Here is a 20973-nt window from a genome sequence, read left to right on the forward strand (position 1 = left end):
GTTCCATCTTGTGTTTGAAAAAAGTGTGTGTCTAAATTATCCTATCCACTTTGTGTACTTTTCAATGTCTCTTTTAAGTTATCAAAATTTCCTTTATTGTGGAATAGTGTTTTTATAACCACAGTTCACAAAAAAGGATCTAAAAATGAAATTACCAATTTTATCGTCCTATTATATGTGAAGTCTTGTCTTTTAACTGTAGATCCATTACCGTTTACAAAATCAGCACGGATTCATTCAAAATAAGTCAACTGTAACTAATTTTTTTCTACTTTACCAGTTTTTGCATCGATTCCTTTGAGGATCATAATTCGTAAATAAGTTGATTGTGTGTTCATCGATTTTAGCAAAGTTTTTGATAAGCTGTGTCACAAAATACTTATAGTTAAACTAAGAGCCCTTGGTTTTAAAGAAACTTTTTTACTAAGGATTTCGTCTGATTTAGGAAATAGAAGTTATAGCGTAAATTTCAGAAATAAACTATCTGATCATTTATTAATTCTGGTGTTCCCCAAAGCAGCCACCTTGGTCTATCAATATTTATCAGCCCTATTCTGCTATTCGATTCACGTGAATCGAAAGATTTCATTCCTTAATCACGTCAAACAGGCTTGTCCAGCTGTGTCCAGCTATCTTAGAAATTCTAAGAAAAAAAAAATTATCTTAAATTTAATTTTAACCCCTATTTAAAAGCTTTTTATTTTAGACTTTCACGTTCATCGAAAAGCAGAATAGGGCCGTATATTCTAGACTTGCCCTTAATTTAAAAAAAAACTCATCCATAGTTTTATTGTTAAAAATTAAAAAAAAAAATAACATCAACAAACGAGTGTTTAGATCTTCAAAGTGATCTGTTTTCATTTCGATATTGGTGTAATAAAAACAGGGGTCGAACTACGGCATACGTTCGTTAACGTTTTGACTATTTCTCTCTTTATTTAATCAGAAGAAAATGATAGATACATAAAGTGTAAATACGTTAACGTACGTATGCCGTAGTTCGACCCCAGTCTTTTAATAAATTTGGACAAATTCAAACAAATTTCGTGGGCACAACGCCAAAACCGCGAATCTGCATTTTTGGACATTTTCACTTGAACGTGTCATTTAACTTGTTATCGGTCCCTCTATCTGTCAATCTCAATCCTCCATCTGTTGCCAAGAACCCCAAACTATCATTTATCGTTGCACGAGTTTCCATAAGATTTTATGAGATTCCAAAACTTTGAAGCCATTTTCCTCAAAACTACAATTTTGCAGATTCGTGGTTTTGGCTTTCCGCCCACGAATCAAATTATGGTGTAAATAGTCTTTTAAACCAATTGATCCAAAAAAAGGTTTTTTTAGATTTAATTTCATACATACAAAATTTTAATGTTATAGTTTATTTATACAAAACTTCCATAACTTTTCCTTAACTTCATTAACAGGTTTTTTAAAGTTGCATTGATGTGATTCAACAAGTAGTTTTAATGAACTTCGATAATACTTCAGTAAGTGATCTTATAGAAGTAAGATAAAAAAGACAAATAATACGGAAAGAGGTCTTTAATAGATTCCTAGCAGCTTTATGGAAAAATTCAGTATAGACCTTATAATGATTGTTTTGTTGAAGAATTAGGACCTTCTTGATTCTTGCGGAGTAAAACTAAAGTAACTTTGGTCCGGCATTACAAAATTGCTGAAATAGGCTTTTATACAACGCTGCTGCCTATTCTAGGTGGATGAAAAGTTTATTTACAATAATTTTCTTAACTCTTTTAAAAGTTTTCTAAACTATATGTATGTAGGTTCGTTTTGATAAATACATATCAACACGAACACAAAAACCATAAATCATAGGTAATTTTCCCTGCCTTTTGTTAACCTAGTCCCAAGTATACCTCTTCTATACTATGTATCCCAAACAATAATGACAAAAACATCGACAGTTGAGGAAATTCGATTTGTATCCTGTCATCGTGTCTTATTTTCTCTTTCTATCATTCTATACATGCACAGTGTCTATGGATACAATTTAAAATTTGAAGAAATTGGAAAACGTTCAAATCCGCATTGAAAGTGTGTTTCCAAACAAAAAAAAGGGAGACGATTTGTTTCCTTTTTTTCCCATTCAACAGAGAAATTTGGAAGACCAACGTCATCACCAGGATACCCTTACCCAGATCCAGGATATAGAAAAAAAAAGAAGAAATGAGAAAAAATGATGTTTTACTATACAACATTGGTGTATACTAAGTGGCGCCCGGGCTACGGTAGATATCGATCAATATAATAAAGAAGTAGAAGCAAATATAATCCTAATTTCAAGTATATTCTCCGAAAAACGTTCATTTCCTTTTGCTTTTGTTGAGTTTATATCTATTTTTTTTTCTTTTTTTTTTTGGATATAGAATGAGAAATGAGTCCCAAAACGAAATCGTTTTACTTTTTTTTTTGTGTTTTGTTGTTGTTATTGTTCGACGAGATGGGAGTAAATGTTTATTTGAATCAATAATTTTCATATCAAGGATAATTCGGGATAAGGAAGAGATTTGTATTTGGTGGGATTTTCAATGATTTTATGGTGATTTTTTCTAGAAAATCTTCTTATTTATTTGATCTGAAGTGGTCTCTGTCATTAACAAAGCTAAAGTTATTATTGTTAGCATGAATTTTTTTTTAGATTCAGAAGTGATTTGAATTGAAACTTCAAAAATAGGATAAACAATTTAAAACCACTTAAGACAGATTAATATAAACTGGCTTTGACATTTAAAAGATGGAAATGATAATTTGAAAAGTAGATTATGTCCCTAAGACCAAGAATAAAACGGTTTATGTACCTTAAAAATGTTAAGGGTCAATTTAGTGGTGGAGTAAATTGCAATTTAAGTGTCCGATATTAAAATCTCAAGTGTCAACCCAAAAAAAAAAAATTGCTCCTATAAAGCTTTACAGAAGCAGAAAAAGCACCTGTAAAGCTTTACAGAAGCAAAAGTTTTTGTTAGGAAGGAATTTCTTTGCAATTCACATGTAAAAATCTGCACTATCGTACCATAGAGTTGTAAATGGCTGAATATTTTTAAAAATTAAGGACTCATTTAATGACTTAATACTAAATCTTTGGTATATTAATTTTTGTTTTCTTTTTTTCCTTAAATTTTTCTTGTTTGAATGTTCCAACAGATGTTAAAGTTTAATCATCATACTTTATCAGCTTGGAAAATCTTTAAATAAAAAGAAATTTTATCTGGCATCCTTTTTCACACTCCTCTGGAACTCCTTGTGATAAGATACAATGCAATTATTCAAACAAAGCAGACATCCGAGGATAAAACACATTCTGTTTCTGGATTATTCATGAAACGGTTGGTACCCTTTTGTCTTTGACATTTCCTTTTTACTCTTCATAGAAAAGTGGATCTGTACAGGTGACACCAAAGTCATGATAGGATTTAGAAATGTTTCAAAGGAGGGCTATAAAATTAATAAAAGTGATGCCATTAAGTTCATTATAATTGAAAAAATAAGTAGCATCTGTAAAGCTTTATAGAAGCAAAGTATTTTAAAGCGGTTTACTGTTCGATATTGAAAACTTAAATGTCACTTCCATTCCAAAATTGTTTCTTTATGGCATAACTTAATAGCATTCTAACTTGTGTCTTAGAAGAAAGAAGACCTTGTATTTGCAAGCGGCATCGAAATTCAAATAAACGTCAGTTTGACGTTTTATTCATTTTAACTAAAATTTTATTTGGCAGCACTATTTCCATTTTTTGAAAGAACTAATGTATTTATTAAGTATTTTTTCCATCCTAAATCCAGCACTGTTTATAATTTTAACTCTTTTTTGAAGAGTTTTTGTTTTTCTTATCTGTGTGTCCATTTGTCACTAGAGAAACAAGGTTGAAATAAAATACAGGTGTATTAGGTTGAATTGTCAAAACTCAGAGAGATAGATGAAAAATCTTTGTTATAATAGAAATGACTTTTTGTCAAAAGGTAAAAAGATAAAGGTGTAGGTAAGTACTTGGAAAGAAATAAGATCAAAGAACAAAAACTTTGTTTGAAAGGCTACTGATGCAAAACAAATGAAAGATGAATACACCCAATATACTCTTTATTGAGAAAAAAGAGTCCACCCTGAGGAAAGTAATTTAAAATTAATTGAGGTTCATTTTCTTTTTTTGTTTTTTGTAGGAAAATAGATAAGAAATTGAAGTTTTGTCATGAATTTGAGAACAAAATGAATGTGCAATATCTAATGGAAAGTTCGTCTGGTTCGACTTCTTTAATTCTATCGTGGAAGTATTTAAGTTATTGATGCAGAACTCATTGTACTGAAAAAAGTACTGAATGCATTCATCCTGATTAATTACTTTGTTTAAGAACGTTTGCACTAGCAAGTGTACTGTTTTAAATTCAATACACAGTATGCAGATTAAAAGCCAAATAAGTAAGTACTAGATTATTTGGATAAATCAGCCAAAGTACTACTAGAAGCTTTTTAGCGATTTTCAATGGAACGCACTTTCAACGAAATCAATGCAATTTCCATCTACTCGTAAATGTACTAGATCATCTTCTCATGAGTAGACCTCCAATAAAACGGGGATATTAGCCATGTTCCATTGAAGGTGGTTGTTAACTCGTGAGTAGAAATCAATCTACTACAACAACTAAACATTCCTATCTCCTCGATTAAAAGATCATGTGTTAATTGTAGTACTAGATCTAACATTGAGTAAACTACAACCTCCAATGGAACGGGGTTATTATTACACAAATTTTCACGTTGGGGCTTACTATCCAAAGATTATTTTTGGGTAAATACTTTGTTTGTTGTTTTCATTTTACTTTTTCTTCGATTTTTGAATAATATTTTTTCCTATTTTATTGTTCATTATGAATTGTATTCATTTTCATTTATTTAAATTTTTCAAAATTGTTGATCAATCAATACTTATTTTATTGAGATTTTTAAGCATTGCGTTCTGCGTTGTCAACTTAAATTTCGTTATGATTTTCGCTTAACTATGTGCAGTTTGAAGAGCAAAATTGATTATTTTACTAGATTATTTGCAGAAGTTTTCATTCACTTATCACTTTATGATACATGAGTCGTATTCATTTAGAATAGACAAAGTACCTACTTGGAATCTAGAAGATGGAATCTAGTACAATTTTCATTTGTATTAATTTAAATATTTGCTTCCCTTTCAAAGTGGTATTCTACTCATGAACAGAAACGCAAAGTTTGAGCTATAACCTATTCTCTTTTTACTTTTGAAATAGCAAAAGTACCAGATTTTTTTCGTTTATGTATATTTTTTTTTAAATGTCAAACGTTCTGTTTTAAAACAATATGTAAAAAAAAAGTCAACATACCTTCCTTCCTTATAATTTCCTCTGTGATAGACAAAATAGATCTATTAACAAGAGTAATAAAACTAGAAAGTCCCATTTCCAAAACCAAAATATACTTAAATTCTTGTTGTGTGGTTTCCTCTGTCCTCATTCAATACACATTGCCACTCTGAAACCATAAAGTCCTCAATGAAAATGTCTTTTGTCATTACTTTTCTATAAGTCCGATGTTGAAAACCAAGAGCCATCATACCTACTCTTGTTTCCTCTGACGATGGTACAATTTTATGTTTTCCTCTCATATCCCTGGGTGTTTATTATCTAAAGGCAATCACAGCAACACAAAATTGTTCAAAACTCAGAAAATTCCTCACAGAATTGGGATTGTTTCCGTTGAGCACAGACGATAAATATCTTCTCTCACTCAAGCTCCATATACAACAGGACGAGCAAAGGACTTAAATAGTTTTGTATTCTCTCGGCAACAATCGACGACGAGGCGTAGGCGAGTTGAAACCATCTATAAATGCATTGCACATTACCACAATTCAGATGCAAGTGAGGACAATAATATCATCACATATACACAAGAGTAACATCCCGTTATTCCGTTTGTAGTTATCGCATCGTGTAGTAAAGTTTATTCACAATAACATCAAGCAAATTTTACAAGTCTCTTTTAAAAGTGCGTAGGTTGTGAACAAATTTTTGTTCTGCCGCCCGCACTGCCACATCATCGTACAATACCCACTTATTTTCCGCTCACGCAGATAGCTTTGGTATACATCTGCATCTGAAATAACTTCCATCGGAAGCAACACGAATGATGTCCTTGCTGTAAGCATATTTTTTAATTAATTGATGCTGTCAGCAGCACTTTCTCATTCCACCGAGCCCAGGCACTATAAAGTGCGAACTCTGGTAAAAAATAAAATACCTAGACAAATCGTGATTGTATGTTATATAATAAATCCAAACGAGGACACCAAGAGTTGTGCAATTGAAATAATTTCAATTAACATGTACGCTTCGAGGGGTAGCATATTTTAACAACAACAATATAAAGCGATCAGACCAGAACAAAAGACTATATGGATAGCGGCGGAAATTGCCTGACGATAAAGAGATTTTTAAAAAATAAAAAGAAAGATACAAAATAACTTCCGCGAAAGAAACACCATTTCCTTTATACAACAAGAAAAGTAAAAAACTTTCTTTGGTATTTTAGAATAGTAAGCGTTGGGCGCCATTTTATCTATTCATTAAATTTTATTCTTGGGCTTTAACATTAAACCAGTAGTTTTTTTTTTTTGTTTTTATTGTCCAACTTCATTTGGTTACAATTCAAATTAAAGTAACACAAACAAAAAAAACCTGTGGGCTGGAAATCAATCATCAAAAAAATATAAAAAGAGTGAAAATTGATTGAATTCAAATAATAAACAAAAATGTATCCATAATCGCATCTGGAAACAAATGTCAATAAAGTTCAGTTAATTGAATTTTGTACCTTTTTTTTGTGAAAGTTTCCATACATTCATCAATATACCCTTCCTATTGACATATTGGGTGAAGTAATAACTTTATATATAAAAAAGTATATGTATATAAATTAAACAAATGTGGTGATCCTTTTATATACATTTATAATCCTTTTTATTTGTATATGCCTTAATAGGATTTCAACTGTTGTTATGGGATATTACTATTTGTTACAAAAAGTTCTGGTATTATTATTTTACCAAAAAATTTAACGAATGTTTTTTAATGAAAACAGACGTCTGGTTGTCTTAACTTCTGGTGAAAATGATATTTTTAATTGAAGTTCTATGGAAAAAAATATTTTACTTTCGAGAGTTCTACAGAAACCGCAATGATTCAAAATCTGCCAGATTCCAGATGAGTTGTAAAATTGATCCTTTTCGTGGATTTACTAATAAAAGAATCTGCCTCACGCGACTTATGTCATTATTCGTATCGTATTCGCGACTCTTAAAACAAGTGGAATCCACTAAAATTATGGTAAATTTAAGGTGAACTTAATTTCATTTTAATATGAGCTTTAATCGTCAGGCTGATTTAGCTTACGTTGAAGTTAATCATACTTATTTGTAATAATAAGATAGCCTGATAATAAACCTCTTGCTAGTGACCCAACAGTTGTAGGATCGATCCCCAAGGACTGACAGTTTTTTTTTAAATAAAATGTTGACCCAAGTGGGGCATGACCCAAGTTTGGCACATGGGGCACATGGGGCATGACCCACATGGGGCATGACCCACTTGGGGCATGACCCACATGGGACATGACCCACATGGGGCATGACCCACGTGGGGCATGACCCACATGGGACATGACCCACATGGGGCATGACCCACATGGGGCAGGACCCACATGGGACATGACCCACATAGGGCATGACCCACATGGGCATGAACCACATGGGGCATGACCCACATGGGACATGACCCACATGGGGCATGACCCACGTGGGGCATGACCCACATGGGACATGACCCACATGGGGCATGACCCACATGGGGCAGGACCCACATGGGACATGACCCACTTGAGGCATGACCCACATGGGACATGACCCACATAGGGCATGACCCACATGGGGCATGAACCACATGGGGCATGACCCACATGGGACATGACCCACGTGGGGCATGACCCACATGAGACATGACCCACATAAGGCATGACCCACATGGGACATGACCCACATGGGGCATGACCCACATGGGGCATGACCCACATGGGACATGACCCACATGGGACATGACCCACATGGGGCATGACCCACATGGGACATGACCCACATGTGACATGACCCACATGGGGCATGACCCACATGGGGCTTGACCCACATGTGACATGACCCACATGGGGCATGACCCACGTGGGGCATGACCCACATGAGACATGACCCACATGGGACATGACAAACGTGGGGCATGACCCACGTGGGGCATGACCCACATGTGACATGACCCACATGGGGCATGACCCACGTGGGGCATGACCCACATGAGACATGACCCACATGGGACATGACCCACGTGGGGCATGACCCACATGTGACATGACCCACATGGGGCATGACCCACATGGGGCATGACCCACATGGGGCATGACCCACATGGGGCATGACCCTCATGGGGCATGACCCACATGGGACATGACCCACATGGGGCATGACCCACATGGGACATGACCCACATGGGGCATGACCCACATGGGGCTTGACCCACATGAGACATGACCCACATGGGGCATGACCCACATGGGGCATGACCCACATGGGGCATGACCCACATGGGGCATGACCCACATGGTGCATGACCCACATGGGGCATGACCCACGTGGCTCATGACCCACATGGGACATGACCCACATGGGGCATGACCCACATGGGGCATGACCCACATGGGGCATGACCCACATGGGACATGACCCACATGGGGCATGACCCACATGGGACATGACCCACGTGGGGCATGACCCACATGGGGCATGACCCGCGTGGGGCATGACCCACATGGGACATGACCCACATGGGGCATGACCCACATGGGGCATGACCCACATGGGGCATGACCCACATGGGGCATGACCCACATGGGGCATGACCCACATGGGGCATGACCCACATGGGGCATGACCCACATGGGGCATGACCCACATGGGACATGACCCACATGGGGCATGACCCATATGGGACATGACCCATATAGGGCATGACCCACATAGGGCATGAACCACATGGGGCATGACCCACATGGGACATGACCCACGTGGGGCATGACCCACATGAGACATGACCCACATGGGGCATGACCCACATGGGACATGACCCACATGGGGCATGACCCACATGGGGCATGACCCACATGGGGCATGACCCTCATGGGGCATGACCCACATGGGACATGACCCACGTGGGGCATGACCCACATTTGACATGACCCACATGGGGCATGACCCACGTGGGGCATGACCCACATGGAACATGACCCACATGGGGCATGACCCACATGGGGCTTGACCCACATGTGACATGACCCACATGGGGCATGACCCACGTGGGGCATGACCCACATGGGACATGACCCACGTGGGGCATGACCCACATGGGACATGACCCACATGGGGCATGACCCACATGGGGCATGACCCACATGGGACATGACCCACATGGGGCATGACCCACATGGGGCATGACCCAGACATGGGGCATGCCCCACGTGGGGCATGACCCGCGTGGGGCATGACCCACATGGGGCATGACCCACATGGGGCATGACCCACATGGCGCATGACCCACATGGGGCATGACCCACATGGGACATGACCCACATGGGTCATGACCCACATGGGGCATGACCCACATGGGGCATGACCCACATGGGGCATGACCCACATGGGGCATGACCCACACATGGGGCATGCCCCACGTGGGGCATGACCCACATGGGGCATGACCCTCGTTTGGCATGACCCACATGGGGCATGACCAATATGGGACATGACCCACATGGGGCATGACCCACATGAGGCATGACCCACATGGGACATGACCCACATGGGGCATGACCCTCATGGGGCATGACCCACATGGGGCATGACCCACATGGGGCATGACCCACATGGGGCATGACCCACATGGGGCATGACCCACATGGGACATGACCCACATGGGACATGACCCACATGGGGAATGACCCACATGGGGCATGACCCACATGGGGCATGACCCACATGGGGCATGACCCACATGGGGCATGACCCACATGGGGCATGACCCACATGGGGCATGACCCACATGGGGCATGACCCTCGTGGGGCATGACCCACATGGGGCTTGACCCACGTGGGGCATGACCCACATGGGGCATGACCCACATCCCAACTAGCACAACAGCTTCTATAAATTGAGATCTCACAGGTACTACTTTTTATACAGCTTGTATTGAGCTTGCTTCAGAATTTAATTGCTTATAGAAGTTCAAACTTGTTTAACAACTTCTAATAAGTTGTTTAAATACTGTTAAAGAAACTTAAACGAAAAAAGTTTGTTTTCGGAAAAGCCTGCTTAGTGAGTTTATAGGATCTTTACAGAAATTACCAAGTTTAGTATTTGATTTTTGGTTTTGATATTGAATAATCTAGCTCGGACACATTTTGGTTTTGACATTGAATAATTTAGCTCAGACATTTTTTTTGACATTTCTGCTATTTGAACTGATTAAGTTTTTGATTTCATTAATGAATATACTAGGATGGCCGAGTGGGTTGAGTGGCGGACTGCCACCAAGTAGGTACGAAGTTCGATTCCTGGGTGTGGTAAAAAAAATTATATACTTTTAAAATTATTATCAATAGATATATTAACAACTAATGGAATAATATATATAATTTCAGGTCAAAAGATAAAATTCATGATTTAAAATAAAATAAAAACCAGTTAAAAAAGAATTTTTTTTTGTTTTTGTAGTTATTTTTTTAATTTCGATAAGACATGTATTAAAGAGGTATACAAGCTCCTCCGAAGCTATCTGTCAAATCTCAAAGCTTCGGTAGAGCTTCGGTAAATCTTCGTTTAAACTTCTTATAGAGGGTCAAACTTGTATAACGTTCTCCTTTTTCCATGCCCAACAACCTTACTAAAGTTTAAAAGAAGATGAAATGTAGCTTTTGTACAAAATTAACCGAAGCTGAAATGTTAGTTGGGATGGGGCATGACCCACGTGGGGCATGACCCACATGGGGCATCACCCAAGTGGGGCATTACCCACATGGGGCATGACCCTCGTGGGGCATGACCCACATGGGGCATTACCCTCGTGGGGCATGACCCACATGGGGCATGACCCACATGGGGCATGACCCACATGGGGCATGACCCACATGGGACATGACCCACATGGGGCATGGCCCACATGGGGCATGACCCACGTGGGGCATGACCCACGTGGGGCATGACCAGAGATGGCAGAGTAGATTACGTCAGGTAATCTACTCGGTTAACTACGCGTAGTTAATCGAATAAACTACTCGCTTGATTTGTTTCATGTACTACCTACATTTGCTACGTGCAATAACTACATAAAAAACGTTATATTTCAAAAATATTAAAAAATAAATAGCTGTGTTTTCGTGAGAATTTGGTTTCGTAAAGTAAAACCTTTTCAAAGAAACCACCCCAAGTCCATCTGGTTTCAAATATTCTATTCAAATTTACACTATCACAGCTATGTATTTCGATTTGAATAAGACTTTGACAATTTGGTGGTAAAATTGGCATTTCAAACTACATTTTGACGTCTAGCGCTACGTCTGCTACATTTAATTACGTTAACTACATTAAACTACGTTAACTACCTCATTTATGTAGTAGACGTAACAAATGTAGGAAATCAAAAAAAATCCAATTTTTGCCATCTCTGGGCATGACCCACGTGGGGCATGACCCACATGGGGCATGACCCACATGGGGCATGACCCACGTGGGGCATGACCCACATGGGGCATGACCCACGTGGGGCATGACCCACATGGGGCATCACCCAAGTGGGGCATTACCCACATGGGGCATGACCCTCGTGGGGCATGACCCACATGGGGCATTACCCTCGTGGGGCATGACCCACATGGGGCATGACCCACATGGGGCATGACCCACATGGGGCATGAATCACATGGGGCATGACCCACATGGGGCATGACCCACATGGGGCATGAATCACATGGGGCATGACCCACATGGGGCGCATGGGACATGACACTTTTTGACTTTTTGCAAAAAGTGGCCGGTGTGGTTATCCTCAACTTTTTTTTGTCAGAAAATAATTTTCAATTTAACTTTGTAAAATTATTTTCTTATACAAAACGTGTCCAATCCCAATGCTGTTTAAGCCTATTGAACGCTGCCGAAGCTAAACGAAAAAAATCCTCGCTTAAATTTATTTTTAAATGAAATATGTATGGAAGATAAATTTTTAGTGCGATCTTCTTACTAGGCTTTATAGACTGTTTTCATCACTAGAGCTCAAATGAGATAATAGCCCTTTTCCATTGGACGTGGTAGTTTACTCGTGAGTACAAATCTAGTACAACAACTACACATTTCTATCTCCTCCAGTAGAAGATCATGTGTTAATTTTAGTACTAGATCTACTCAGGAGTAAACTACCACCTCCAATGGAACGGGGCTAATTTCTCAAATTATCTCATTTCGATTGTCAAATCATATAGAAAAAAAAATTAATTTGAACCTAATTTGGGAATTTATTTCATTTTGCATTTAGTGAAAATGGTCAATTACATTTGCAGAACGTTTAAATTTTGTTTTTCACAATTTCACAGAAAGCTTATAAAATAAGCACATTCAACAATTACCTAGATCCGTAGTCATTTATATCCCTCACTGAACACACTTCATTCATACATTTCCGAACGCACCCCTAAAAATTTGACATCCTCACACAAAACGTCATTCCACATGTCACTGTCACTCTCAAATTTCTCAACTACGAAAAAAAAAAGAAAAATACACGAAAAAAACATCCCAATTTGTTAAACGGATCAAAAGAAAAGATAAAAAATCACCATAATTCCAGATAAAGAAATCATAAAATTACTCTAAAAATAATCTACAACAATCTACCGCCAATAATCAACAATTAAATCATTCCCTTGTCATCGTTTAATGTGAAATTTAAATAAAAACATAAAAAAAACTTACAACTTTCATTCATAACAAGAACAAATAAAAATTGTCACGTAATTTTTTATCACAATTTGTCCCCCAAAAAGAAAAGAGATTCTCTCGATGTGATAATATTTGCGCATCACACAATTTCAATTTGCAAAAAAATGTACCAAAAATTCATCGAAAACCCTTTTTAAATGAAAACAATGACGAAAAAACTTCCAAAATAAGGTAAAACACATTCGACAACGTTTCCTTTTAAAGACACAATGATTTGATGATTCTGTTTATTTCAGAGAATTTCATGAAAATACAAATTTCTTGAAATTCAACTCGCCCACAACAAAAAACATTCCCCAGAAAAAGTTGATTCATTTTTTTTTCACTCGGAGTTTTATATAAAAGTCTCCACTCTGTCGTCACAACGGCAATTTACTGTTTCCATCGACCTTCACCATTCCACAGACTGGTTCCTGTCAGTGTCAATGTATTTGCCACAAAATGACATATCCGAGGTCGTTTTACGTCAACGCAATCGGCGTGACGATCTCTCCAAAGAACTCTCCAAAAATAAATCGAAACTCAATGCTGTCCAACAGGAATACCATTTCCTAACGCAACCTCTGAATACAGACTATTTGGACGAATGCGAACGACTTGACGATGAAATTGACAAACTGCGGAGAGTTTGTCAAGTCATGTTGAATGAAATCGAACATTTGAAACGGTCTCAGGAGCCGTTGTTCGAACGGCAGCCGGTTCGGCCAGCTCCGCCACCTCCTCCGTATCCTCCACCTCGAATGAGGCCACAGACACTGTTTCCAAGACAGTCGTCGGCTTCGTCGCCATTATCACCACGAAGTCCTGATACAAGTTCTTCCTCTAATTCCGAACAACTTCCAACTTCGCCAAGTTCGCAAGACCTCGCTTCTCCAGCACCGTCTCCAAAAACCATCGACGATGTTTGTGATCCAAATTGTGGTGGAGAACAACCATGGCAATGCAGTATGTGTACATTCCAGAATCATCCGCTGCTAAATAAATGCGAATGTTGCGATAATGTGAGAATATTGCCTGGATCGGTGAGGATATTGCCATCGAGACCACCGCCTCCGATTCCTTTTGCTTTGGGTTCACGGTCGGCCCCGTTGACTCCGGCAACTCCGATTACACCGAATAATGGGCCTCAATCGGCATGTGTTTTATCCAGATCGACTGAATATACTCGGCAAGGAGTGACTAATAGCAGCAGTGAGGGAAGTATGCCACAGTTTTTGGGCGATGTTATTATTTGAGAATGTTATAAATTGAATTTTGTCGTTCTTGGTTTTTATCAATTAATTAAAAATGTACCTTAATCCTTACACAATCAAATAAATATAAAATATATTTTATTTTACCCAACTTTAATTTATTTGCTTTTTTTTTTAATCCTATAGTAGGATTTTGAAGCGAAACGAAAAATTTTCTAGGTCTCCAAATTCAAAAAAGTAACGTTACGCGGCTAGGAATGAATTTGTTATTTTTTGATTTAAATAAGTCTTAAATATATTGTGCAGAAGTTTTATCCTTGTAACGTTCTTCAAAAACGGATAAAATGCATTTTTGCATTTAACACTTTTTACAGATTGTCTCTATGTTATAACTTTAATGTGTATTTTAAGTGCAAAATATGATACTCTGTCATTTTCACTGAGTCTGAAGACCTTTATTTCGACTATCCAACCTCTAGAACCCAAACCATAAGCATTTTAAAACAACAATTTCAACCTATTTTGGTTGGTCCATGGTCCAAATAAAAATATTATTTAATTTGTCTTTCATACATTGAACAGTGCATTAATCATACTAATATTGCAATATCTTGCATTCTTAACGCAATACAGCAAAACGTCTATAGTTAAAATTTTTCCTGAGTTATAGTTCTTTCATTTGATACAAATTTTATTAATGGCCGCTCAAAGTCCAAAATGCCCATTCTCCTTTGACATTTTGATCTTATATTATCTTCATTATTATAGTTGAAAAAGACGAGTAATAAAAAAAAATTTAATGCACACATTTTGCACAGGATTTTTTTTAAATGCACAAAATTTTTTATTTGCAATAAAATTTTTTTAATGCAAAATATTTTTCTTTGCAATAAAAATTTTATTTTCAATGCAAATTTTTTTCATTTGCAATAACATATTTTTTTTAATGCAAATATTTTTCAGTTGCAATAGGTACCTAAATATTTTTTTGTAATGCATTTTTTTTTTCTACTTGCAATAAATATTTTCTTTTAATTTCTAATGGAGAGCAAATGCATAAGGAATAACATGATTTTTTAAAACCCTGTGTTGGAGCAATAAAAATGACATGGACCCCTGTTTTGTAACTTTATCACTGGCGATAAACGTTTTTCAATGTCTCTAAAATCCATAAACCAGAATTTATGAATTAATAAATTATGATCTGGAACAATTTATTTTATTTTGATGAGAATTAAATGGATTAGTCATTCAAATATTTTATCGCCAGTGATAAAAGTTACAAAACATGGGCACTGGCCAGTTAAATGGAAGTGACAAATGATTTAAATTTGTCAAAATATTCTAGCACAGAGTTAAAAATAAAAGCATAACAAAATGTTCATTTAGAAATTTTGTATTTATTTTTTTAAAGACTAGAAAAACTACGAGACACCCTGTGAACTAGTTGATATCAAAAAATAGCCCTGCCGTGTTCCATTTGAAATGGCAGATGTGTATTCTATTCTCTAATTGAACCATGGTATAAAAAGACAAGGTATGATCATTAGAGCCGCCATCTTACAAAATGGGGTAATAAGGTTTTGACGTTTGGCATTTGGCAAAGTCAAAAGCAACAACAATTTCCCAGACAAATTTGTTTTTTTTGACAGTTCAGGCTCTTGTTTTTGAAGTAAAAAAAGAAAAATACTAAAATAACGTTTGTTTACAACAACAATTTCAATGGGCTGGGCTGTCAAAACCTTAAGTAGCCATAAGTTTTGACAGTTCTCGATACTGAGTTTTTTCTAATGATCATACCTTCTCTTTTTATACCATGTAATTGAACTTCTAGGCATTTTGTCCTTGTCTTTTGTCTTGGCTACAAGAAAAAACAAAAACAATTGCGCATTGTTGTTATCAAGCTGTTGATTTACGTTTTCGAGTTAGAATTTGACATCCAGGATCCAGCTCAAAAGCATTCAAGTAATCTCCTTCTTCAACTACAGCCCAAATGAGACAAAAATTCGTAAATTAGGTCAGTTCAAATTAAATTTTTTTTATGCAATTTTACATTTGAAATGAGATTATTTGTGTAATTATTTATATTAGGTTATGCTTAAGTTCAGCATTCAACTCGGTCTGCTCAGCTATTTTATTTGAGCACACGAAAAATAGTTATAAATTTCATCACTCTTGAACAATGAGATAAAAAAGGAACACAATTTTTTGACAGTTCAGGCTCTTGTTTCTGAAGTAAAAAAGAAAAATACTAAAATAACTTTTGTCAGTTATTTTAGTATTTAGCCAAAATGGATAGTAAAATGAATTTATTTAATACTGGGAACTAAAGAGAACCAACCCAGTGTCTACGTGCCAAATGAAAATTGAGATAGGTAAAAAACTTATAAAAATGATCGCAAAATGTTTGTTTGGTGTTGGAGTATGAAAAAACCAAACAAAAATATTTCTAATCCCAAGCTCTATAAAAATTATTGAAATAAAAATTAAACAGAAAAAAAAAATAGAGTCACCCTGTTGAATGTCGATAATACAGTTCAAATCGGCGCATGGCAGAAAGTTAAAAAAATCATTTGACAGTGACAGTTCGCCATTTGTTTGACAAAAGAAAAAGTCACATTTCTAGAAGCTCCTGCAAAATAATTCACATTTCTTTACAAAAATTCGTGAAATTATTTAAATTAATCTCAACAATTTACAATAAATAAATACCTAAACAATGGATGATGAAGCTGAAACATATAAACTATGGCGTATTCGCAAAACAATAATGCAACTTAGCCACGACCGTGGCTATTTAGTCACACAAGATGAACTCGATCAAACGCTGGAACAATTTAAAGAAATCTTTGGCGACAAACCGAGTGAAAAACGTCCAGCTCGTGGTGACTTGGTTGTTCTAGTTGCCCACAATGACGATCCCACCGACCAAATGTTTGTCTTCTTCCCCGAAGAACCCAAAATCGGCATCAAAACCATCAAAACTTACTGCACTCGAATGCAGGAGGAAAACATTCATCGTGCTGTTGTTGTTGTTCAGGGAGGAATGACTCCGTCGGCCAAACAATCGTTGGTTGACATGGCACCGAAATATATTTTGGAACAATTTCTAGAATCGGAATTGTTGATTAATATTACCGAACACGAATTGGTGCCGGAACATGTTGTAATGACGCCGGAAGAGAAGCAAGAATTGTTGCAACGTTACAAATTGAAGGAGAACATGTTGATGAGAATTCAGGCGGGTGATCCGGTGGCAAGGTATTTTGGGCTGAAACGAGGACAAGTCGTGAAGATTATTCGGTCTTCGGAGACAGCTGGACGTTATATTTCTTATCGGTTGGTTTGTTAGAGAAGACAAACTTTAATAAAGAAACTGTATTTTGTCATTTAAATAAAAATAGATTTTAATTAAAATAAACTTATTTTTTTGTAAAATTTGAATTCTTTTATTTTGGGATAGATTTTTGGAGGACTTGACGCTTTTAGTTCATAAACCAAACGTTTTACGTATTTGTCGTATAGCTTCTCGTAGCTTGAGAGTATTGATTGCTGAAATATTTCAAAAAAGGATCACGTTTGAATTTGGTTTGGGAAAAGAAAGATGCTTTAATTCTTGTCGTTTTAAATCAAAAGTCCCATGGAAAATTGAGCAAAAATAAAAAAAACTCATTCGCTTAATGGAAGGAAGCATTTATGAGGCAGCTGAACTTTTTCTAAAATTACCATAAAATAATGAAGAACAGTTCTTGTTATCCCTATTTTAATTAATTCATCCGTCTGTGAGATTCACTGGATTAGCCTCAGAAAGCGGAGGCAAGTCTCCCAGACTTGCATCACTCCATATCCGTGGACAATACAAAAAAACATAAAATTATTTAATAATTTATCATTTGAAGGCAGTTGGGATAACTTTCCCGAAAATATTGTTATAGGACTAGGTGAAGATGGACCAGAAATGTCCAGTTTATATGATAGCAATTCATAACTTAAAATTCTATTCACATCTTTTCATTTGTATAATTGGGCAGTAAATATCTTATTTTTAATTTTGAATTATTTTGGAGTCGTCACCATAGAAATCATTAATAAACAAATTCAGATTTTTCGTTTGCTTATTTTTTTCTCTAGCATTTCATATATGAACAGTGGGCTTGAAAGGCTTTAGACTGGAAGTAAAAAGTCTTTAACAGAGTCTTATGAAGCTTAGTAGGTAGTTCGAGACATTTGGCACAAAACCGAGAGTTTTCGTTCATCGAAGTGCTGATGTGGGCCTAGATCGTCAACCAAGGAGGCGGTTTGGTAATGGTCTGGGGAAGTGGAGTGGGAGATTTGTATGGATTATTGGAAGAATGAACTAGGATAAGATGGTATTTGAGGAAAAGGCTTTGATGTCTGGAATAAAATTGACTGGCGAAGGATTCGAGCTTCAACAGAATAACACTAAACACACTTCCACATTAGCATTGCTTCAAACAGAGAGAAGACGGAAAAACTCTTCTCTTTTGTATAAATTCGATAAACTTGAGAATGGCTGGGGCGATATTTGTGTTTTTTTTTTTGAGTAAGTTCAGGATGATCTCTTGTGAAAAAAAAAAATTTAAAATTCATCCACTGCCTCACTTACATTTCGAATACATCAATCAATTGTGATGAAATATAAGCGAGTGAAAGTCTTAAGTTATATTTTTAAGAAGCCACCCACTGCCATTTTCACTTTTCTTATGTATCTGTTTGTCGGAAATACCCTTATAGGCTATTGATTATGTCGAAAAAAACAGGGCAATAAGGAACTAAGACGTTCATCCGTTTTTATTGCAGGAATCGTTCAATGGGTTATAAAAGAACATAAAACCGCGAAGTGCTATTAAATGAGAGGGTGGAAACTGAAGATAGGGGTGTAAAAGCCCCCTTTTTGGTTTTTTCAATATATCTCGTAAACCGAGCAAAATTTTAGTATATTGCTCTCAAAACTTTTTGTAGAGAATTGAATTTCCTATTAGAATAATGTTTTTTAAAAATTGAAAAAAAAAATTTCCATACCAAAATAGTCGAAACAATCATAAAAAAAATATCAAAAAAATCGATTTTTTGAGTTTTTTTTGCTTTTTTAGTTGTACATTTTTTTTGGGTTGAAATAGACATAAACATTGCTCCAAAGAAAAAAAGAAGATTAAATTTCCTTCAAAACCCTGTACTCACTAAATTTTTTCATTGAAAATTAACCGAAGTATGGCCATTTTAATCTATCTTTTTTTCGCATTTTTAGTTTTACTCAAGTAAAACAGAAACATTTGAGGGGAAAGTACGATAACTTAAGCACCAAGAACTGATAATGAGATTTTGTAGAGGGGTTAAATACAATCATTGTTTACTATGGGAGGGGGGATCTATGTCCCCCCGTTTTGGCGGGAGGGGCAATTTTCTAAAAAAAAATACTTAAAATAAAAAATTATTAAAAAACAACGGCAACACTCACAGTTTTGATTGATACTTTTTTCAAAAGCTAGAATTATAAACTAAATATTAATTTTAAAACGAAGTTATTTTAATTAAATGTTTTTGAAATAAACGAGTGATTCCAATAATGAAAGTATTTTGTCTATTTTTCAATTTTCTCAAAAAGTAGAAGGCATAGGAACATTATGATTTTCATGATTTGATAAGAAATCAATTAAGGAAGTTTACTTTGTCGATCAATTTCGTATTGAAGTCCACAGTCTTTGTGAAAATTGTACTCAATGTGCTTTTTAAACTTTTTTTTCACAAGTTTTGACTTTGAAATCGGGTATTTCAAAAACAATTGATTAAAATAACTTCATTTTAAGATTAATATTAAGTTTATAATTCTAGCTTTTGAAAAAAGTATCAATCAAAACTGTGAGTGTTGCCTTTGTTTTTTAATAATTTTTTTTTTATTTTAAGTATTTTTTTTTAGAAAATTGCCCCTCCCGCCAAAACGGGGGGACATAGATCCCCCCTCCCATAGTAAACAATGATTGTATTTAACCCCTCTACAAAATCTCATTATCAGTTCTTGGTGCTTAAGTTATCGTACTTTCCCCTCAAATGTTTCTGTTTTACTTGAGTAAAACTAAAAATGCGAAAAAAAGATAGATTAAAATGGCCATACTTCGGTAAATTTTCAATGAAAAAATTTAGTGAGTACAGGGTTTTGAAGGAAATTTAATCTTCTTTTTTTCTTTGGAGCAATGTTTATGTCTATCTCAACCAAAAAAAAATGTACAACTTAAAAAGCAAAAAAACTCAAAAAATCGATTTTTTTGATATTTTTTTATGATTGTTTCGACTATTTTGGTATGGAATTTTTTTTTTTCAATTTTTAAAAAAAATTATTCTAATAGGAAATTCAATTCTCTACAAAAAGTTTTGAGAGCAATATACTAAAATTTTGCTCGGTTTACGAGATATATTGAAAAAACCAAAAAGGGGGCTTTTACACCCCTATCTTCAGTTTCCACCCTCTCATTTAATAGCACTTCGCGGTTTTATGTTCTTTTATAACCCATTGAACGATTCCTGCAATAAAAACCCGTGAACGTCTTAGTTCCTTTCTAAATGAAATAATCAATAGCCTATTAATTCCATTTTTGTATTTAACCCTCTGTAGGCACACCTCTTTTTTGCGAAT

The 20973-nt window shown here is 36.1% G+C and overlaps 2 protein-coding genes across 2 annotated transcripts; both read left to right on the plus strand.

The window, feature by feature from the left end:
- The first annotated feature begins 12850 nt into the window (after positions 1-12850).
- Positions 12851-14478, plus strand: LOC129919488 (uncharacterized). Its single transcript, XM_056000375.1, has 2 exons — positions 12851-13299; positions 13365-14478. The coding sequence occupies exon 2, from the start codon at positions 13554-13556 to the stop codon at positions 14361-14363; it is 810 nt and encodes a 269-aa protein (XP_055856350.1). The 5' UTR covers positions 12851-13299; positions 13365-13553; the 3' UTR covers positions 14364-14478.
- Positions 14479-16930: 2452 nt separating this feature from the next.
- LOC129918510 (DNA-directed RNA polymerases I, II, and III subunit RPABC1) lies at positions 16931-17682 on the plus strand. Its single transcript, XM_055999102.1, has one exon. It carries the CDS (start codon positions 17041-17043, stop codon positions 17671-17673), a length of 633 nt encoding a protein of 210 aa, XP_055855077.1. The 5' UTR covers positions 16931-17040; the 3' UTR covers positions 17674-17682.
- Positions 17683-20973: the final 3291 nt, after the last annotated feature.

This window comes from Episyrphus balteatus, chromosome 4, assembly GCF_945859705.1.
Source record: "Episyrphus balteatus chromosome 4, idEpiBalt1.1, whole genome shotgun sequence".
NCBI classification, from domain to species: domain Eukaryota; kingdom Metazoa; phylum Arthropoda; class Insecta; order Diptera; family Syrphidae; genus Episyrphus; species Episyrphus balteatus.

Coding starts and splice junctions, on each gene's coding strand:
- LOC129919488 (XM_056000375.1), top strand. CDS start 13,554: ATGTATTTGCCACAAAATGACATATCCGAGGTCGTTTTACGTCAACGC.
- LOC129918510 (XM_055999102.1), top strand. CDS start 17,041: ATGGATGATGAAGCTGAAACATATAAACTATGGCGTATTCGCAAAACA.